The sequence below is a fragment of the Lithobates pipiens genome, unplaced genomic scaffold (assembly GCF_037356315.1).
Source record: "Lithobates pipiens isolate NorthernLeopardFrog02 unplaced genomic scaffold, aLitPip1_a1.2 Scaffold_19, whole genome shotgun sequence".
Taxonomy (NCBI): domain Eukaryota; kingdom Metazoa; phylum Chordata; class Amphibia; order Anura; family Ranidae; genus Lithobates; species Lithobates pipiens.
The window spans coordinates 437,007,264-437,031,086 of record NW_027507764.1 but is presented as its reverse complement, the minus strand read 5'-3'; the positions used below and the strand labels follow the sequence as shown (position 1 = coordinate 437,031,086).

The 23,823-nt window shown below is 40.6% G+C and overlaps 1 protein-coding gene across 3 annotated transcripts in view; it reads right to left on the bottom strand.

Annotated features, from left to right (window-relative positions):
* Positions 1–867: 867 nt before the first annotated feature.
* The window catches only part of MAPRE2 (microtubule associated protein RP/EB family member 2), a 261,893-nt gene continuing 238,937 nt past the window's right edge, over positions 868–23,823 (bottom strand). For all 3 annotated transcript variants that reach the window (XM_077492654.1, XM_077492653.1, XM_077492652.1), the window contains 3 exons: positions 21,060–21,196; positions 19,923–20,081; positions 868–3,532 (listed from right to left, as the gene is read on the bottom strand). In XM_077492654.1, coding sequence (XP_077348780.1) covers positions 3,455–3,532; positions 19,923–20,081; positions 21,060–21,196 — 374 coding nt within the window. In that variant the 3' untranslated portion in view covers positions 868–3,454. The remainder of the gene's footprint in view (positions 3,533–19,922; positions 20,082–21,059; positions 21,197–23,823) is intronic.

Below are 23,823 nucleotides of genomic sequence, written 5' to 3'. Positions count from 1 at the left end.
ATTCAGCTGATGCTACATAGAGTTTTTACACTGCTGACAGCAGTCACGTCTATTAATAAAAAAAAATGCTTCTTTGGGCCAGCTAGGCCTAAACTAATCATTTAAAAGTGGAAGTAAACTTGAAGTTAGGCTTTGGGCTCCCTGATGACCAGTGAGGGTCTCAGGGTTTGTACCTTTTTTGCAATAAGCAACTAATCAGCTCTACTTTTACTACCACACTTAGAACTTTTTCACAGCATCATATAGCCTAGTCTCAGAAACCCATGTGTTTTCAATGGGATTCAGAGGCCCAGCTGTTTTGCATTAGAAAATATCAAGCAGCCTCAAACCACAGCCACAGAGCTGTTTAGTGACATATTTTAGACAATGGAACGGCACATGCATGAGCTTTCTGCTTTATAGTTAAAATCGAATGTGGACAATGAAGACCTTACGCTGAAATCAGGATCATTCCATCACTCTTCAGGCCTGCATGTAAGATGACATGATTGCACTTGAAGCACAGGTGATGACATCATTGATTCATCTTGAAAATGCCAAAGCCTATTGGCCAAATGGGACGCTATACACATAGTTATGTGCAGGTATATGTTGTGAAATCATTGTCATACCCCTGGGAGAGGGGCTACTACACAAGCTTACATTAGTTTAACCAACAGCCATTAACTGATTTAGGAACATTTTCCAAAGCAATGCATTACTTTTTAAAAAATGTTTTAGAATTCATACACCATACTCATTAAACCATTGAATTTCACCAAGGAAATCAATTTGTTTGTTTATAATTGGGTTGTGTTTTATTAGCCCTGTCATCAAGCCTTTCTTCTTCCTTCATAATTTAACTCATTTTATTAGACAAAATGCATCTTAAAATGAATCTGGTGGTTTTAATAACAGACAGACAAAAGTTACAATTTGCACCCAAGTTGAATAGTTGGTAAAATTGGCATTTTTTTTTTTATAACATATACTTTTTTATTAAATATGTAAAAAGATAAAACGCAAGTTATTCACATATTCATAGACAAAAAAACCTACTCTATCATGCGACAAGTTGCGTGGATGGTAAAATGAGTGTGATACATCCAAATAAGACTCTTTCCATCTAAATCAGGACTTCATTACCTGTCTATTTATATTTAACAATACATATGTTTACATTCCTTACAGTTTACATTTCATATAGAACTTTTTATGATGTGCTACACAGTAAAAGAGAAAAAAAAAATGTTGGAAATAAAAAATAAAATAAAATTAAACTAAAAATGTATACAGCAGTACAATTCACAGAAGACTGTCGCACTTTTTAAAATCTCTAAACCAATTTACCAGCTCCTTAAGGCTGATTTACAATATTGGCATCCTTATGGCACTACTGATTGCCACCTACAACCTTTTTGGGCAGCCATATAGGAGCAGAGTGTTAATGACCCTTATCAGTTTTATATGTGTGCACATTGTAGCTCATAAAATGGTTTCCACTAAGTCTCTATGTCAGTGTTTTTCAGCGATCGCAAAGATTGTATTAGTAAAAGTGGTTTAGCTCTTGAAATGCTTTGCCTCAGCTATGTGACCTTGTTCAGCCAACAAAACAGCATTGTTAAATAACAGTTTAGGGCACTATTTTGTGGTAACAAGTCACGTTCTTGGCTTCAACAATGAACGCTGATCTGTAACTAGTGATTTTAACTTACTTCGTACCACTCTTTGCAATCAGTTAGTTTAAAAAAGGGTCCAAAATGTCTTCCTAAGCTATGTGAAGAGAACAATGCACTTCAAAGCTGTTTATGTAGTCTTCAATCCCTTTGATACGCCATTTTCTATTAGAGGTAGTATATGCATGGGAAAGAATACATGGTTATTGGTGATATTGTGAATTACAGCTTATTAATACTGCATTAGATAACTACAGTGCATTACTTTTGCCTTGTAAGCATCATATGATATTGCCACTGATATAAATATTGTGTTACTGCCGTGAACTCTTAGGAAGATGAAGAAGTGGAAACTGAGACTGTCCCTATAGAAGCTTTTTTGTCCTTCTTTTAGTGTAACTGTCTATCTTCTGTTATTATAGTGCTGTGCTGTTACCGTTCCTTTTGAGGGACTGTGGCAGTAAAAAAGATTATAACAGTAATGGGTCTCACTATGTGATCAGGCTAGGCTCATTCTAACAACACAATTGTTAAAAAGGTTGGTGCAGCATGGAACTCATGGAACAGATGTCTGTTTTTTGCCAGGATAGATAACAAACGTCCATAATAAGCACACAGATCTCAGAGATGAGCGCTCAACATGACCCAATAGTAACACTTACGAACATAAAAACTCAATTTTCATGTGAACTGCAGTTGGCAACTTGCTAATTCAACAATAACAAAATAGAAATGCAATAAAACACTTACAAAAATATTAATATAATATGCATTTTATCCAAGTAAAGGAAAATAATAAAAAAAAAAAAAAAAAAAAGCTATATGTTCTAATGGATGTCATGTTTAGGGGTGTAAAATCATATGCAGTTCTTAAACTGAAAGTATTTCCTGCATAGGATAAAACAATCCTCAAAGTGTGGAAGACCTAGAAAGCAAACAATTTTCCTTGCAAGAGTCAACTAAGCTAATCTGCAAAACTGGTAGGAGAAGAAAGAAATCGGGGTGCTTGCCCAGATCAACAGGCAGATTCCAACTGTAACATTTCTAGTGCAGCATGGAGAGATGTAACCCAACTGGTTGCTCTGAGCAAACATTTCTCCTCATATTTCTTTATAATATGGCTCCATTCCTCCTGCAATGTATAGTGACAGGGAGGCAAGTAAAGATTATTATAATATACAGTATATATTGGTGGCACACAGAACTGCATATACACTATATGCACTCTAAATTGATGACGTGATCTGTATCTCATGACTGCAACTTTAGTACGGTAAAGGGAAAGAACTACTCACCCCTCTAACACAAATAAACATTACATCTGCTTTCTAGATATCCTTCCTGCTTACTTAACTCAATAGGTTTGTATGGGACTTGTGTAAAATTTGTTTTATGACTTAGCACTTTTACATTCGTGATACGTGGTAGTGACACTTCTTAATCATGACATGAATATATAAATATTCTACGATATTACAATTAGAAGCAAGCAGTTGGAAAACAAGGAGATAGCTCACTTACAAATAAATAAAAAAATAAGGGAAAAGATCTGAAAACAATCCGAAACAGTCAAGTGTAACAAGTTGCTGCCGAGTAGCCTCATTTCTGCATGGGCTGGAATACAACTTCTGTAAACACGTCTTAGGGAAGTAACTGGTACAGAATGCAGTGGTTGGCTGGCACTCACTATAGTACATTACATGGTAAGGGTGTGCCGATACGGACTGGCCACACATTGCTCTCCTGAAAGAAAGTCCCACGTGAAATGACAACAGTGAGGGGGATGAAAGGATCGGTGGTCAGTATTCATCCTGCTGCTGTGGATCCTCCTGAACGTGGTCATGTTCATCACCTTCATGTTGGTCTGTGTGGCCTTCCTGTAATAAAACAGACATTATCTTTTTAAAGTTTTGTACTTTGATGAAATACAGCCACTGTAAGCACACATTTTTTTTTGGCAATGGATAATCTTCTGCCACAGGATGGACCAGGTACCCTTGGTACATCATACGTTGCCATGGTGCAAGTGGGCTGGCCACCAGCATAATAACAACCAATGACACTCTAGGGCAGGACACATTGCATCATTCATTGCTACGATGTTAACGGACGGCCGGTTCGCACCATGGCAACACATGACATGCAAGGCCACTCCCGGCATTTAGGAAAAGTTTGCCTCCTCCAGACCTGCTCCACCTCCCACCCTCTGCCTGGCTGCAGGAGCCAAAAGGCAGTGTTTTGATACAAAGAGGGGACAATGTGATTGGGGCAGCAATGTGATGGGGTAACTCTACTGTAATCAGAAGACTCTGATCAGAGGACTCTGTGGTCATGGGGAGACTCATGTGATTGGGGGGTACTCTGATTTAATGAGGCGCTCTCATGTAAAGGAGAGACTCTGATGTGATGGGTGGGACCTCTGACATGATGGGTGAACCTCTGATGTAATGGGAGGTCTTCTGGTGTGATAGGAAGTTCTCTGGTGTGAAGGTGGTCTTCTGGTGTGGCATTAATTTCATCAAGAACGTTTTGTGCATCATCCCATTCTCAGTGCGTATTGCATTTTAGGATGTCTCTAGATTTTGCATACTTTAAAGCATGCTGTGACTGAAAAAAAGTTGATAAAAGTTCAAACCATGACTTGAATGATTTCCCTGCCGATCACCATTCTGCTATTTAAGTGTACAGAAACTCCCAAGAATTGATGAATATTTCTGCCAAAGTTGAGAGTTTTCATTGCAAATACATACTCACTTTTCTGTTATGCCATAAACCAGGATACAGTACAATGCTATTGACCCTAGCATCGCTACCAAGAATTTAAAAGCTGCATTTTTATGGCTGGTCTAATATACAAAGCAAGAAAGTGGCATACATCTTTACACAGCCAGACACATAGCTTTCACAAAATAAAACAATGTGAAACAGGGCTGTGAAAAAATTAATAAATAAGGAAACATAAAAATGCGTAGGGGGTATTTAAAGCCTATGTTTAGTCAGAAATAAAAAAACAGCACAAATGACATTACTCAGTCAGTAGGATATGTCCCTTGTGTTGCTGTCCCTCCCCACTGTATACATCCAGTGTAGGAGGGGTTAATAGAGCTGACAGAACTGTGACAAGCACTCATCAAGAGTGCCCAACTATGCTCATCCCTTCTACCCAGGATGGGCAGATGATTGAAAGTTCTGCCCCCTCCATTCATAGATCCTGTTTTATACATAGAAGCTATAGTAAAGTGTCTATGAATGGATGAGTTGACCAGAAAAGGCAGGCAAAGCAGGACAATCCAGAGTGCCTGTCACAATTCATCAGCTCTATTAACCCTACCAACCTGGAAGATTAGGGCAGTGGGGGGTGGGGTGTCAATGTAAGAACATTGTAGCTAATAGAGGAGACAGCAGCACAAGGGACACATCATACTGCCTACATAACTAATGTCCCTTGTGCGGATTTAGTTTTTTTCATTTATGACTAATCATAAGGCTTTAAGACTGTAGTTGCACTTGTTATTTTGCAAACAGTTGCAGTACATATTCTTTCTGTTGCAGCCAATTTGTTGCAAGTAGTGCAACAAGAATAGGTTGCTATTTTTAATATTTGGATTGCATTTTGCAAATATTGATTAAGCAGGTGTGCTAGCTTTTAATCAATTGTCAATCAAATGATTGTCTTTTGTAGGTTATGGTGACCAGACTGTCTCCGAACCACGTCTGTCCCCTGTTTTGCAGGGCCTAATCTGGGCAAGCAGTTTCCCGATGGGTGGGGGCTGCGTTGGCTGTGAGAGGAACCAGTTCTGTGGTCACTAGTGCAGTAGTACTCACAATGGCACTGATGGGTCCTCATGAGGTGACAGTGATGAGGTGGCACTGATAGGCACTCATTAGGCAGCACTGATGAGTACTGGTGAGGCTGCATTGATGGACACTGGTGAGACTGCATTAATGGACACTAGAGAGGCTGCATTGGAGGACACTGGTGAGGCTGCATTGCTGGGCACTAATCAGTCTGCATTGATTGGCATTGGTGAAGCTGGACTGATGAGGCTGCATTGATGGGCACTGATCAGGATGCACTGGAGGGCACTGGTGAGTATAATACACTCTTCAAACGTGCTTTAAAATGCATGTTTTTCCATTTTATGAACAAAAAAATAATGATGCGGTTGGGCTGGTATATTAATGTTGCAGGCCTGATATGAAACGATTTCCATAAATAACGTATATATCATACAATCATTACATAAACACATACACTGCATGTATCATTTGAGGAAACCATGCTTATAAAATAGTTTACTATTTGCCAATACAAGAAAAAAAAAAATATGCCCCGGGACTTCATTTTAAAAATCTGATCATCTTACTGCAAGACTACTTTAATATTTTTTCTTGAAGACAAACAAACACGACAATCTTTTTGTGTAATAATAAATATTTCTTATGTCAACAGACACTCATTGCAACACCTCCTCTAAGCCCTTGTACACACGGTCTGACATTCTGACAACCAAATCTGTTGGATTTTTTCCGAAACTGTTGCATACACACGGTTGGACAAAGTTGTCGGAGATTCCGATTGTACATAATGTGACGACATTATTTCATTACGACAGGACTACGTTCAGGCTAGTAGCCAATAGCTTTGGTCTAGGAATTTGATCTGAGCATGCGTGGCACTTTGTCCGTCGGAGTAGGCTACACATGATCGGAGTATGTCCGATCGGAGCATTTTGTCGGAAAATTTTACAGACAAGTTGGAAAACTTGGTCCGTCGGATACTTTGACGGAAACAGTCCGATGGAGACCACACACAGTCGGATTATTCAACAAAACGGTGTGATAGGACACATTAGACGCTTAGACTAAAAGCCAGTTGCCTTTAGCAAGCTATAATGACCAGCCATGGTGTTGCTTTATTAATCGGATTAGAAATGTGATTAGAATCTGCACTATTTGTGGTAGTTTGTATGTAGTCCTCATTTACTTAGTGATCCACCTTCCTTCTACATTCTTGGATTATGTTCTCACAATTTTGTGGTGGTGTTAGATATGCACGTGCATGTTTGTCTGTGAAAGGGGAATTGGGTTGCAAGTATAAGCCCCCCCTCAGAAAATGCCTACATTTTTAAGGTTCTTTATAAAATGTGAAAAAGCGTGTACTATCTATATAGAATAATAATTGTACCTAGCCTCTCATATGGTAATGCAAAACAAATGCTGCAGTTTACAAAGAAACCAAATATATGTATACAGTGCCACCTAGTGTCCAGTGAAGGTAATGCAGTTTGTGAATAAAGCTCTATACTAAATTGGGTAATGTTTGTTTATTCCTGGTATAAATGTAGGATTTGCCTCTAAACAGTTAAAATTAGATTCATCTTTATTGCCTTCAAATTGTAATGGAGTCCAAAAATCAACGATTGGCAGCTTCTACAAAAGGCTTCTCGTGAAAGTTATTTGCTTTGTGAACATTAAGCCGCCCCGGGCATCGATGTTAAAGTGGCGCTATCATGGTAGGATGATACAGTATCTCACAAAAGTGGGTACACTCCTCACATTTTTTGCAAATATTGTAAATATTTTGTTATATCTTTTCATGTGACAAGATTGAAGAAATTACACTTTGCTACAATTTAAAGTAGTGAGTGTACAGCTTGTATAACATTGTAAATTTGTTGTCCCCTCAAAATAACTCAACACACAGCCATTAATGTCTAAATCACTGGCAACAAAAGTGAGTACACCCCTAATTCAAAATGTCCAAATTGGTCCCAAAGTGTCAATATTTTGTGTGGCCACCATTATTTTCAAAAACTGCCTTAACCCTCTTGGGCATGGAGTTCACCAGAGATTCACAGGTTGCCACTGGAGTCCTTGTCCACTCCTCCATGACAACATCATGGAGCTGGTGGATGTTAGAGACTTTGTGCTCCTCCACCTTACGTTTGAGGATGCCCCACAGATGCTCAAATGGGTTTAGGTCTGGAGACTTACTTGACCAGTCCATCACCTTTACCCTCAGCTTCTTTAGCAAGACAGTGGTCGTCTTGGAGGTGTGTTTGGGGTCGTTATGTTGGAATACTGCTCTGCAGCCCAGTCTCTGAAGGGAGGGGGTCATGCTCTGCTTCAGTATGTCACAGTACATGTTGGCATTCATGGTTTCCTCAATGAACTGTAGCTCTCCAGTGCCAGCAGCACTCATGGTGGAGGCCTAGACCATGGCACTCCCACCACCATGCTTGACTGTAGGAAAGACACACTTGTCTTTGTACTCCTCACCAGGTTGCTGCCACACACGCTTGACATCATCAGAACCAAATACATTTATCTTGGTCTCATTAGACCACAGGACATGGTTTCAGTAATCCATGTCCTAGTTTACTTGTCTTCAGCAAACTGTTTGCAGGCTTTCTTGTGCATCATCTTTAGAAGAGACTTCCTTCTGGGATGACAGCCATGCAGACCAATATGATGCAGTGTGCGGCGTATGGTCTGAGCACTGACAGGCTGATCTCCCACCCCTTCAACCTCTCCAGCAATGCTGGCAGCACTTATACGTCTATTTTCCAAAGACAACCTCTGGCTATAACCCTGAGCATGCGCACTTAACTTCTTTAGTTGACCATGGCAAGGCCTGTTCAGAGTGGAACCTGTCCTGTTAAACTGCTGTGTGGTCTTGGCCACTGTGCTACAGCTCAGTTTCAGGGTCTTGGCAATTTCCTTATAGCCTAGGCCATCTTTATGTAGAGAAACAATTCTTTTTTTCAGAACCTCAGAGAGTTCTTGGCCATGAGGTGCCATATTGAACTTCCAGTGACCAGTATGAGAGAGTGACAGGGATAACACTAAATTTAACACACCTGCTCCCCATTCACACCTTGAAACACTAAGGCCGCGTACACACGCACGGACTGTTCGCCCAACTTTGTCCGTCCAACAGTTTCGGCAAACAGTCCGCTCAAACTTAGCATGGACGGACATGGCCACACACGACGGACGAACAGTTTGCTGAAACCGTGCGCGATGACGTTTCGGCACGCACGACGGATCGAAAATTTCGACGTCCAATACACTGCAATGCAACCTTCCGACGTGGAAATCCTTTCTGAGCATGCGCGAGACTTAGTTGGCCGAACAAGCCTACACACGAGCGAACAGTCCGCTGAAACCTTGTTTCAGCGGACAGTTTTTCGGAATTTCCGTAAGACCTTGTTCGGCCAACTGTCCGCTGAAACTGTCCGCTGAAGCCCCACACACGAGCGGACTGTCCGCCCAAACACTGTTCAGCGGACAAGGTTGGGCGAACAGTCCGCCCGTGTGTACGCGGCCTAAGGAGTCAAATGAAACCAGGGAAGGAAAATGGCTAATTAGGCTCGATTTGGACATTTTCACTTAGGGGTGTACTCACTTTTGTTGCCAGCAGTTTAGACATTAATGGCTGTGTGTTGAGTTATATTGAGGGAACAGCAAATCTACACAGTTATACAAGCTGTACACTCACTACTTTACATTGTAGCAAAGTGTAATTTCTTCAGTGTTGTCACATAAAAATATATAATAAAATATTTACAAAAAATGTGAGCGTGTACTCACTTATGTGAGATACTGTTTATTTAAGTTGTACATACAATGGGTAACATGCAAAAAAGACATTTATAACCAATACATACCACTTGATGAATGTGACGTATGATATTTTGAGTACAAATCACAAACATATTCACATTAATACAAAATAAGTGTCCATATGAATCCTACAATACTTCATAATGATGTGTATTCTTTGGTTGCTGGCCAAGGATTAGTGTTTTGAAATTGCACTTTTGTGTACATCTGACAATATAGGCAAAGCTAATTATGTGGCCACTAAATCTCATCCTAACATGCACAGAAAAGTCCTTCAGATCCATCAATAGCATATTCCATTGTACACTCTAGCCGAATGGTTTCTTGGAAAAGTGTTGGCCTCAGTGGAACTTGAAGAGCATTTCAAGAGCTATGCAAGAACTCTGTTAGCAGTAATAAAGGTTTAATAGCAGCCTCTAGAAGCAATTACATAAAAAACTCCCTAACCATTTATATATATAGAAAAATTTTAGAATCTGTACTCATTAAAAGTGAATATAATGATGCACTGCTTACACACACACAAACCTTTACAAAGCCACCTGAAATGTTGGAGCACAGAATTGTGCCTCTCCAGGTGCCTCACCTTCTGATACCGAATTCAAACTGGTATTCCAAAAATGATTTGTGAAAGATTTGCTAAACATAAATGTAACATATAACTTGACAATAAAATGGCAGTACGATGGCAGTATAGCAGGGGTAGGCAACCTTTTGAGCACAGTGCCGAAGAAAAGGTGTTCAAAGAACTTGAGCGTGCCAATTTTATAACAAAAAAATGTAAGCTTCACACTCTCAATCACAAAAAAGAAGTCTACAGCTGCACCCAGGGCTGCATTGTTCTGTAGGGTTTACACAAGTAGACTCCATTCGAAGAACTGTGCACATCTAAACACTGTATATGTTTAAAGGCCTCATTTACACAGGTATACTTTATCCATAGACGGACAGACAGACTGTATCCTGATCTGTGCATTAGACCTGCATACAGGTGCACTGCAGAATGTGCATGGAGACCTGTGCATGCTCATTCAGCTGCCTGCATGAATACCTGTGCACCCCTTGTGAATGATGATGGCCTTTTGCACGTGTTAGGTAAACTTATGTGATTGAGACCAAATGCATATAAAAGGCACATTCTATGCAGGATCTTCTGCCAGCAAATAATAATGATATATCTGTGTGACTGAAGCCCTAAACTGAACATTCACTATTGATGCAATATATGATTGATTTACAGTGCCTTGCAAAAGTATTCACCCCCTTGGCTTTTTACCTAATTTGTTACATTACTGCCTTTAGTTCAATTTTTTTTTTTTTAAATCTGACTTATGTCATGTGATGGATCAGAACACAATAGTCTAAGTTGGTGAAGTAAAATAAAAAATCCATAAAAACTATTTTTCTTAAATAAATAACTGATAATTGGCATGTGCGTATGTGTTCACGCCCTTTGATATGAAGTCCAAAAAAGCTCCGGTGCAACCAATTACCTTCAGAAGTCACATAATTAGTGAAATGATGTCCACCTGTGTGCAATCTAAGTTTCACATGATCTTTAATTACATATACACACACCCTTTTTTGAAAGGCCCCAGAGGCTGCAACACCTAAGCAAGAGGCATCACTAACCAAACACTGCCATGAAGACTAAGGAACTCTCCCAACAAGTAAGGGACAATGTTGTTGAGAAGTAAAAGTCAGGGTTCTAAAAGAATATCCAAATCTTTGATGATCCCTAGGAACACCATCAAATCTATCATAACCAAATGGGAAGAACATAGCACAACAGCAAACCTGCCAAAAGACAGCCGAACACCAAAACTCATGGACCGGGCAGGGAGGGTATTAATCAGAGAGGCAGCACAGAGACCTAAAGTAACCCTGTAGGAACTGCAGAGTTCCACATCAGAATGGAGTATCTGTACATAGGACGACAATAAGCCGTACACTCCATAGAGTTGGGCTTTATGGTAGAGTGGCCAGAAGAAAGCCATCACTTTCAGCAAAAAACAAAATGGCCCATTTTGAGTTTGCGAAAAGGCATGTGGGAGACTCCTAAAATGTATAAATGTATGTATAACATTTTTGGCCATCGAAGAAAACGTTATGTCTGGTGCAAACCCAACATCACCAAAACAACACCATGTTTTTCAGCAGTCGGGACTAGGAAACTGGTTAGAGTTGAGGGAAAGATGGATGGTGCTAAATATAGGGATATTCTTGAGCAAAACCTGTACCACTCTCTGTGATTTGAAGCTAGGATGGAGGTTCACCTTCTAGCAGGACAATGACCCCAAGCACACTGATAAAGCAACACTTGAATGGTTTAAGGGGAAACATGTAAATGTGTTGGAACGGCCTAGTCAAAGCCCAGACCTCAATCCAATAGAAAATCTGTGGTCAGACTTAAAGATTGTTGTTCACAAGTGCAAACCATCCAGCTTAAAAGGAGCTGGAGGAGTTCTGCAAGGAGGAATGGGAAAAAATCCCAGTGGTAAGATGTGGGAAGCTCATAGAGACTTATCCAAAGCGACTTGGAGCTGTGATAGCTGCAAAAGGTGGCTCTACAAAGTATTGAATTTAGGGGGTGAATAGTTATGCACATTGACTTTTTCTGTTATTTTGTCCTATTTGTTGTTTGCTTCACAATCAATAGAAAAAAAAATCTTCAAAGTTGCGGGCATGTTCTGTAAATTAAAGGATACAAATCCTCAAACAATCCATGTTAATTCCAGGTTGTGAGGCAACAAAACACGAAAAATGCCGGGGGGGGGGGGGTGGGGGGGATACTTTTGCAAGGCACTGTAGGTCTCAGTGTGATTAGGTCTTGCATAATGGTGTAAAGTAAAGTATGATTCTGATGTTGGATCCAAGGCTGATAGTGTATTCAAAAACAAAACCAAAGAAAATTCCCAGCCCAACTCACCAGACAGTCTGCAACCAACCAAATTATCCTGTCTAAAGCCTCATACACACAATAGGACTTTGTACAAACTTTCCCTTGGATTTTTGTACAAAGGGCGTCGGCCCTGAACTTGTATTGCATACACACAGCAGGACTTTTTCAGCAAACTTTCACCAAATCACGTGGTTTTTCTGCTCTTTACCGCCACCTGTGGTCAACTTCTGTATTGTTGTCTGATCTTTTGCATTGGTTCTGAGCATGCCTGTTTGTACTTTGTACAAAAGTCCTATGGTTTTCTGTACACACGATCAGACTTTGCTCCATCAGACTTTTGTTGCCAGAAAGTTTGTCCGTTTGCACAGCCAACAAAAGTCCAAAGAAATCCAAAAAAGTTTGTCCGATGGAGCGTACACACGGTCGGATGTTGCTCCAAAACAGCTAATTTGCATGTTTGGTGTCAAAAAGTCTGATCGTGTGTATGGGCCTTTACAGTATGGGTTAAAATAGGGGTTTAGCTAGCACACGTTTGCAAATACGCTCCAAGGCACCCCATTATTGCAGTCCTAACTCTTCTAGAGCCTTCATAGGAGAAGCACATACATTCTAATGGATAGAGAGCAGGTTAGCCTGGAGGGAGGCACAGGGGGGCACTGGACACCCAGCACATAGCACAATGGCAGAAAAGGTGTCCAGTGTGTCCCCCCCCCCCCCCCCCCACTAACAAATGTGCCTTTAAGGAGCAGTGGACTACATCCAGGCTCACCTGCACTCTATCTATTAGAATGCATATTCTTCTACTATGGAGACTCTAGTAAATTTACAATCGTTAGGATTGCAGATAATACTGGGGTGCCTTGGAGCGGCTCTGCAGCTTACGCATGTATTTGCAAATATGTGCCAACTAAACCCCTGTTTTTAACGCAAACTGTTAGACAGGATAATTTGGTTGGCTGCAGGCCGGCTGGTGAGTTGAGCTGGGAATTTTCTTTGGTTTTGTTTTGCATGACCTATCATGTGCTCCTTATTGTGAAAGAAAGTTATGGGTGGGGGCAGTGACCAGTTGTTTGTTACTGATGGTGTATTATATTGCTGCTGTAATTCTCTAAAATCTATTGATATTTATCTTCATATTATATATATATATATATATATATAATATTCATATTTAATATTATATCAAGCTGAAAATTGGAATGTCAGTACTATGAGACAGTAATGCCGTGTACACACGATCAGAATTTCCAGCCAGAAGAAGACAGATGAGAGCTTTTCATCGGAAAATGCGACCGTGTGTATGCTCCATCGGAATTTATCTGTCCGAATTTCCGCCAGCCAAAAATTGATAGCATGTTCAGACTCAACTCGGAAATTCCGATCGTGTGTATGCAATTCCGACATGCCAAAAATCACGCATGCTCAGATTCAACTATGAGATGGAAGCTATTGGCTACTGGCTATTGAACTTTCTTTTTCTAGTCCCATCGTACGTGTTGTACGTCACCGCGTTATAAACGATCGGAATTTGGTGTGACCCTGTGTAGGCAAGACAGCTTGAGCGGAATTCAGTCAGGAAAACCATCATAGCTTTTTCTGACGAGAATTCCGATCATGTGTATGGGGCATTAGGCTTTTCTTCATTGCATGGTAGCGTCATTCTAACATGTTTCAGGCAGTGAGACTGACAAAAATTTTTGGTTACAGAAGAAAAAAGGTGCAGGGAGGACCTCATTGCTGGGTTGATATCCATTCAAAGAGAAGGTGTATGCTTCAGGCAGAGAGGTACACAGGACACAGCAGTGCTGCATGTTCAAATATACAACTCTGCGTATAAACCCAGGTTTATACTGAGCCATGGGAATGAAGCCGTGCGAGTTCAGCTGAACTCACATGATTTCACTCCGGCTACTTTCACGCTGGGGCATTGGCCACCAACCAAAAAAGGGTTAAAAGTACCCGCAAAGTGGCGCTGCCCATTGATTTCAATGGGTAGGGGTGCTGTAGGAGCGTTGTATACACCGCTCCTACAGTGCCTCAAATATGCGGCTTGCAGGACTTTTTTTTATTGTCCTTCCACAGCACTCAGGCTTTCACATGGGAGTGAGAGAAGAGGCTGTTTATAGGCGCTATTTTTAGCGCTATAGCGCCTGTAAAGCGCATCAGTGTGAAAGCAGCCTCCTGCACGTCAGTCCCGATTTCGGCTGTGATTTCACAGACGTCTGTGAGGGTTTCTGCACAGATGTCAAAGGAAATCTCACCCCAAAATTGCAAATAGTACAGAAACTATTTTTTCACAAATGCAGTGTCACACCGATTAGGACAGTGCCATTGCCGTCAACTAGCGGCCAATTTGATATGTCAAATCATATGTCAAATCGGCGGCAATTGCCGGCAATGGCACTGCCCTAATCGGTGCAATCCTGCATTCAAAGGTCACCAATGTGATCTAGGGATAAAATTTGTTTGGGGTGAGGAAATCAGTACATATGTAGCCATTTTTTCTGGAGTTGCGATTTAAAGCAAGATTGCATACTTGTTTACTGTGACACTGCAACTTGGGCTCATGGGCATTTACCAGTCATGACAGCCAAGCACAGAGGTTTTCATTCTCAGAGCTGGGAGGAATTTGTAGATGAAGTGACTAATCTGTACTTCAGCAGCTGATTGTCTTCCAGCAGTAAGATTATAATAATAATGGAGAGGATCTGTCCAAGAGATGGAATTCACATTCAAACCACAGTCAGCAGGGAATATCTAGTTTTATTCTCTCTTTTAATCATTTCTGTACACAAGAAATGCCCTCTTTCTTAATTAGCCCTCTGAAAAATAATATGTACTTTTCTTAGTCTCATTTCTCCAAGACTTCATCTGCTAATCTCAAGAACAATTCGCACAGCATACAAATTCTCTGCAGGCATTTTAGAAAGCTTTGAACAGATTTGTTAAAACTTTACCTCCAGTCTATGAGCTCTCACATACTGTATATCAGTGTTGGCTGTTGCTTTAAACAAGCTGCAAGAAGGCCTACACAAGCCTTTACTATCTTCAAGCAGTGCTGACTGAGAACCTGTTGTAGCCAGCTAATTGCTTAAGTAACAACCAACCCTACCAATAAAGCAAGTCCACAAGGAAGCAATATGGGAGTTGCCGCTGTCAATTAGTTATTTTTTTTAAAGTGAAGACTCTCTGGCTTCAGTCTGGCCCGACATCACTTCCTAGTAAATCACTGACCTAGACATATACACTCAGCAGCCACTTTATTAGGTACACCTTGCTAGTACCGGGATGGACCCCCTTTTGCCTTCAGAACAGCCTTAATTCTTTGTGTCACAGGTTCAACAAGGTTTTGGAAACATTCCTCAGAGATTTTGGTCCATATTCAAATGATACCATCACGCAGTTGCTGCAGATTTGTCGGTTGCACATTCATAATGTAAATCTCCCATTCCACCACATCCCAAAGGTGCTCTATTGCAGTGGTCATCAAACCTGTCCTCAGGGCCCACTAACAGGCCAGGTTTTATGGATTACCTTGGGGAGATGCAGACTAGAATACTGCAATCACTGAGCAGCAAATTATATTACCTGTGACGTATGTCAGTTATCTTGCAAACCTGGCATGTTAGTGGGCCCTGAGGACAGGGTTGATGACCACTGCTGTATTGGATTGAGATCTGGTGATTGTGGAGGCCTCTGGAGTATAGTGAACTCACTGTCATGTTCAAGTAACCAGTTTGACATGGTGCATTATCCTGCTGGAAGTAGCCATCAGTAGATGGGTACACTGTAGTCCTAAAGGGATGGACATGGTCAGCAAGAATACTCAGCGTTTAAACTAGGCTCAATTGGTATTAAGAGGCCCAAAGTTTGCCAAGAAAATATTACCCACACTATTACACCACCACCACCAGCCTGAACGGTTGATACAAGGCAGGATGAATCCATGCTTTCATGTTGTTTATGCCAAATTCTGACCCTACCATCTAAATTTTGCAGCTGAAGTCGAGACTCAACAGACCAAGCAACGTTTTTACAATCTTCTATTGTCCAATTTTGGTGAGCTTGTGTGAATTGTAGCCTCAGTTTTCCTCCTAAACTCCCAGTACCATGCTCTCCTGATATCCTGTCCTCTGCCCTACTGACCCCCTGTTCTCTGTCCTGTTGATCTCTATACACTTCTTTTCATACTGCTGACCTCTGTGTACTTCTCTTCATGCTAGTGATCTCTGCACACTGCCCTATCTACTACTGACCTCTGTACATTGTCCTATGCAGGGCTCAGGAATGTGCTACATAAAGAATGCAGGGCTCCAAGTGCCATGACCTCCTAGCCCCCTAATACCATACTCTTCTGATCCACCCAATACCATGCCCTCCTGACAACCCAGCCCTCCTGACCCCCCCCAATACAATGACCTCCTGACCCTCCCAGAGCAGTAACCTCCTGACCCCCCAATACCATGCCCTCCTAACCCCCAGTACCATGCCCTCCTTATCCCCCAGTGCCATTTTCTCTTGTCCCCTAATAACATACCTTCTATATACTTCTCTTCATCCTAGTGACCTCTGCACACTGCCCTACATTCTACTGACCTCTATACACTGCCCTACCTAATACTGATCTCTGTACACTGCCCTACCTAATACTGACCTCTGTACACTGCCCTGCATATTACTGACCTCTATACTCTGACCTATCTACTGCTGAACTCTGTACACTGCCTTACATGCTACTGACCTCTATACACTGCTCTAGATACTGCTGACCTCCATGCTACTCACCTCTGTACACTGCCCTACCTATTACTGACCTCTGGACACTGCCCTACATACTACTGACCTCTGTACATTGCCTCAGTCCAGGGACTGACCCTGGAAACCAAGGACATCTGGTCACCCTACCCTACATGCTACTGACCTCTGTACACTGCTCTACATACTGCTGACAGCTGTATACTGCCCTACCTATTATTGACCTCTGTACACTGCCCTACCTACTACTGACCCCTGTACACTGCCCTACCTACTACTGACCTCCGTACACTGACCTACATGCTACTGACCTCTGTACACTGACCTACCTACTACTAACCTCTGTACACTGCCCTACATTCTATTGACCTCTGGACACTGCCCTACATAATACTGAGCTCTGGACACTGCCCTACCCATTACTGACCTCTCTACACTGCCCTACATACTATTAACCTCTGTGCATTGCCCTACACACTACTTAAACTAGCCAGAATTCAGAGCAGATAGCCAGGCTCTGAAACTAGTTGAGCAAATCAGCCTGCGGTACCAAATGTTCTCACTCCGGCATCAGCCTTGTGGGGGTGACAAATTACTCCCCAGACATAAAAAACAACTGTGAGTGAAAGTGAATACCGAGTTTCTCACTGAAGTTAAACCTTAAAAGTGGTTGTAAACCCTAATGCCCTGCACACACGATCGGACATTCCCACCACAAAATCCGTCGGATTTTTTCGGATGGATTTTGGCCAAAACTTGTGTAACACAAAGTTGTCGAAAATCCAATCGTTCTGAACAAGATGATGTCAAACATGTACATCGGGACTATAAATGGGCCAGTAGCCAATAGCTTTCGCCTCTTAGTTTATTCTGAGCATGCGTGGCATTTTGTCTGTCGGAATTGTCTACACACGATCGGAATTTATGAGATCAGAATTTGTTGTCGGAAAATTTTAGATCCTGCCCTCAAACTTTGTGCGTCAGAAAATCCGACGGAAAAAGTCAGATGGAGCCCACACACGATCGGATTTTCCGACAAGATGATCCAATCGCACATTTTCCATCGGAAAATCTAACAGGCATTAGATTTTACTATTAATTATTACTAATACCTTACAGGCATTACACACCACTTTTATCTACAGGTAAGCCATTTCTATAGGGCCCGTGCCGTGACCATTGGCACAATCGTGCCATTTCTATAGGGCCCGTGCCGTGACCATCGGCTCTTGCGAACGTCACCTGACTCCGGACAGTCAAAGATTCCATGGCCCCCGGAAGAGGGGTGAAGATGGATGTGGCCACCAGCAGAGACCTCGTGGCCTTTGTTTGCAGGTAAATGCAACATAATGGGCTTGTATGTGGTGCATACTAGCTCAATATGCTTTTACTTTACAGGGGATAACGAGGAAGTAAAACCCATCAGGGTTTACTTCCTCTTTATGGTAGGCTAAGTTTTTTCTTCTACAGTAACATTAGTTTTATTTGATTTTCTACGTTTTCTTCATGCCATCTTTTTATTGGGGCTTGGTAGTTAATTCCTTAAAAAAAAAAGCAAAAGGGCATCACACTCCAGTGATCTTTGATCTCCTCCATGTTTTTCAGGTAGATCGCCACCTCTCAAAATTTGCATATCCCTGCTGTAGTGCCTTTCCGTGCCCCCTCTCTGCAAGAGGCCAAATTCTTGACACTTTTTGATCGTTTTTAAGCTTGATGCCTACTCTATGCTGTGTATATTCCTATTGGGCCATCATTTTAATAGGCTGCCACACGGACCAATAGGTATATGTGGGAGGCAGGAAGTAGCTGGTAAGCTTCAGCAATGCAATGTGCAATCAAAATGTCCCAGTATTTACTAAAAGCTGCTGCAGGTGTCTGCACTTTATACCTGTCAGCAGTTTTTCAGCTTGTCAAACTGACTATACTATTTTCACACTAATGTGATGCCAAATATTGCATGTGATTCACACTGCATTGTTGTGCACATCACATGCAATGTATGTGCGATTCAAATTCAGCCACAGAAAGTTGCATTGCATTCACACCAAAGTGGTGAAGGACCCTTTTTTTTTGGTGCACACTGGAATCGGATAGCATGGGTGTTCAGATGGGTATTCAGACCCATGCAATCCGCACTGCTTTCTGCAAATCGATTTGGGGGTTTAATTAACTTTATATTGACACCCACAGCGGTTTTCAGAGAGCACAGGAATTGCAGTGGTTCCCGCACCGCACCAGTGTGAACTGAGCCTAAATCACTTTAAAGTAAAAATAAATAAACTTGTGTACTGAAGTGAACATTGTGTGTCTATTTAACTTCACCTGGCTAGGGGAAAATTAAGTCAGTAACTACAAGTTCTATAGCTGCTGACTTGTAAAAAACACATATTTACTAGTCCTTGAAATCCAACATGGTCTTCCATGTTTTGTTTCCCAGGGTTTCTAATATTCAGTGCCACCGTCTTGGAGTTGGGAATCAGCTGTGATTTCCTGATCACTCACTGCCGACTCCTTACTGCACATGTGTGAAACCTGGACTGCAGGGAGACGGATCCTGTAGCCTCCTGAGATGTGTGATGCACATCCAGAGACGCTGCAGGATAAGGGGTGGCACTTAAAGGGAAATGCACTAAATTGTATAATACTGTTTTTGTGGCATTCATAAAGCTGTGAAGGTAGTTCATAGTCATTGGATCCCCACTTTTGCCATAAATTACACTAGCCTTGCATATTTGACTGCTGCAAGTAAATCTAATCAATCATTTGTGCTGCATATCTTCGTATGAACAATGATCAATGTAAATGGCGCCTCAATATTTCCACACTCATGTTTTAGGTAATAGTGCAGTAACTAAAAAGTCCATTTGCATTGAAAGTTATTAGGGAAAAAAAAAGACTGATAAGGTTTGCTACCACTAAACCTGCATTTTCAGAGTAAACTATATAGTCTTTACATTTTGCATTTATGAGCATACACCTACGTGATCATCTGTGGAGTAGAGGACATCCATTAACCTCTGGACAAGATCGTCACCCTCTTGTCCATGTTCCTGGCACAGAAGTTCAATTTCCCTCAGCTTTCCAAAGTAGAAATCCCGTTCTTTTTCGACTCCTTCAAGGGCAAGCTTTAATGAATGCACCTAAAGTTAAGTTAGATAAACATAACACACACTTAGTTTGCATACAGGAAAAAAAATTATATACACAAAAATGTTCAAATGGCTTTATTTTAGATAGGATAGATCATGATTTAAACAAACTTGCATGTGGACTTGTTTTCTGAGAGCTTTCATCTTTTTTGAAAGACATATCAATAGACATTAAATGCTCACATTCTAACAGCTTTTTAGTCTCATAGATATCAATATTCATTGAAAACACACATATATTTCTGTAGGCATCTGGTGGGATCTTTAGTCTTTCTACTAATAAAGTAAATATATCTGATGACTATAAGTAACTATTACCTCCTTTTATTTCAAAGAAGTATTACCCAGTCAGGTCTGGGGTTGTTCACTATTTTAAACAGTCTTTCTATGTCACCTGCTGAAGTGTGTTCTCTATAAATTCCTATACAGAGAATCCACTAGAGGGCAAATTATACTGCATTTCTGCATGTCTCTCATCAACCAGCAGAGTATTCACAGGATTAAATGCAAAGCAGTCAAGGCCTGTTACATCCGTAATGGAAGCTGAGGATAATCTCCCAACTAGAGTCCCAGAAAGTTGGAAATACTCCAGGACTGAAGGCGGGGAAAAAATTCTAATTCTAAATAGAAATAGAAGGGAAAGGATCCACTTGTTCTGGTGACAACTGTCTATTTTGGCTTCCCCTCACTTTGGAGACATTTCCTCTAACTTCTGGTTGTATCTACAGAGCAATAACTTTGCTTATATCACAGTCATTGAACGTAATGTCGTTGAACTAACACATATTAACACATTATATATGATCAGTAGATTTGGGCTCTAGATATATAGTTTAGATTTGACCACTGCTGTGTTTTGCACAACACTGTGCTACTACGCCCCAAGACTAATTTGTGTGGCTGGGACTTTTGCATGTGTATAGGCACAATAAAGCTACTTTCCAATACAGATTATAGAGACTGCATTACCTGTTCGTTAAGATGTGCAACTTGTGTTTCCAAATCTTTGTCACTTTTTCCTGAAGAACTTGGAGCTGCTTTTTTTGCAGATGATGGACGAGATGACGTGGAACCTGGTTTTGCAATTGGACTTGATTTTGCAGCTCCTGGAAAACAAAGAAATTATACTATAAAATAATTTACATTAATACAATTTTGCATACTAACTAGCTTGTAAAGTATAAACACATGATATTTTTATTGATTGATTACATATATGTAATCAATGAATATGCTGGGCTGATTTTTGGGTTATGCTAAATATATATATATATACATACACACACACACACACACACACACACACACAAAAGACCAAAATTAGAGAACAATTTATAAACACTTGATTTTTTTACGAAATAGTGTAATCTTTATTGCTCAACATTTGATGGAATATATGTTGTGGCTATACCATTCTAATAGAACAGTGTTTTTCAAAATAAGCAAGGCACTTCAATAATAAAAAATAAAAAAACACTTTATTTTTTTAGAAAACACAATGATCAAAATTAGAGAACAGCAATAACTGTAGCATGGAGAAAGATTGCAATTAAAATTTCTGAAGGTTACAACAATCAACAATTAGTAGGAAGTGTGCAGGCCTTTGCTTTGAATAACGTTTGGCATATCTGCAGCCACAGGACATCACTAGTCTTTCACACTGCTCTGGTGTGATTGTTCCACTCTTCCAGTCTCTTCCACTGTTCGGTGACTGTAGTGGGTTTCCTTGGCCATAACTTTATCATCAAGTATTTTTTAGAGGTTTTTTATTGGGTTTAGCTCAGGACTTTGGGCTGGGGATTTCATTATTTTTATGTTTTCAGTTTCAAGGAACCCATTTTGCTGTGTGACAGGGTGTATGCATGAAAATTGCTGGCTGATTCGGTGATGAAAGCAGGGAAGGAACGGCATGTTGTTGAAGAAGAATCTGATAAATATTTGCATTCACTCTGCCATGTAACTGTATAAGGGCATCTCAGCCATTGGACACATTATATACCAAGCCCACAGAGACAACTGCATTTTCAATGAGTTTTTGCTTCTTTCATTGGAACACATACTTACACATAATGTGTTCTCCTTTGACTGTTCCCATTTCCTCCAGGTTCAGGGCATAGCGATGGGGACTTGCTGTGCCCATCCTACGCTAATCTGTGCCTGAGGGAATGGGAGCAATCCTTTCTAGCAGATGAGGGTCTTACCAAGTTTACCGATAACATCATGATATGGTATCGCTATACAGATCATATTCTGATTGTTTGGAATGGATTGGTTGAACTACTCCATCAGTGTGTCAAGGAAATGAACAATGACACATGTAATCTGAGCTTTACTATGACACATAGCTCAGATATAATACATTTCTTAGATGTTGCTATAAAAACAAAGAAAAAGTATGGCACACTTATTACCAGTTCACTTTACTGCAAAGCCACGGTGGGTAACACGATATTACATGCCAGTAGTGCACATCCCCAACCACTAATCAGGTCTATCCTTTTCAGTCAATAACTGCGTACCTGACACAACTGTTCAGATGATGCAACTTTACAAATGGAGGCCAATAACCTGATGGACAGATTGCTACAACGGAGTTACTCTTTAATCTGTTCAAAAAAAGCCTACAAGAAAGCCACCAAACATTCTAGACAAAGCTTACTTTTTGTCAAAAAGGATTCTACAAAAGAATCACAACCTGACACATTGAGGATTATTACGAGATATACAAAACAACATAAAAGAATTAAACAAATGATATCCAAATATTGGCATCTGTTAGGTGTCAACCTATCTTTGAATCTTTTTATCTCTGAGACCCCCTTTATTACATACTTTATTTACATACTTTAAAAGACCTTCTTGTCCATAGCAAATTTATGGGGGAATTCAGAAAAGACCCCTGCAAATGCATGGGAATGTTCAGATGTGGATATTGTCAATATATGCATATAGGATCCAACATTAAACTTCCAAATGGGAAGATGTTCAGACCAACTCATTAAGCCAATTGAAAGATAACCAGAGTGGTATATCTTTTGACATGCCAGTGCGGATGTTTTTTATATATATGCAAAACTAAACAGGAATTCCACAAAAAAGCCTATAGACATATCTTAAGTATGAAGACATCAAACCCAGATCTCCCACTAGGCAGGCTTGTGAGGGATGTATAGTTGGGAAATTCCCTCACATTAAATTCCTGATCTTAGATCTGGTACAACCAAGCAATAGGGGTGGCAACTGGAATAGGATTATCACTCCAGCATGAAACATGTTAGATAATTCATCTAGAAGCTACCTTACTCCTTGGTCTTAATTATATGGCTAGTTATTCACCCCTTTCTATATGGGTTTTCTTTAGTGGGATGGGAGGAATGATCTTTGTATATGTGTCAGTTTGTGGATTTTGTAGATATTATGCCACATCCATAGGGTATACCAAGGTGCATATCACCTTAGTGAATTCCTAGGTTAAACATGATGGCCATTTCCCGTTTGTACTTTTTTGCCTTTCCAGATACTTTGTTTCATATTCATTTATTCCTTTTCCCTTTCAAATTAAATTTTATTTTTAATTATATTTCCACCTGCCTTTCTGCTCCATTTGACATCTTTGGGTATATTTGGTCCACTGATACGGTATAATTACCTTGGCTGTTTTGACCAATATCTGTCCTCTTTCTTTTCCCCATTTCTGCCCTTGTTCAATTTTTTGACATGTAATTTTCACAAT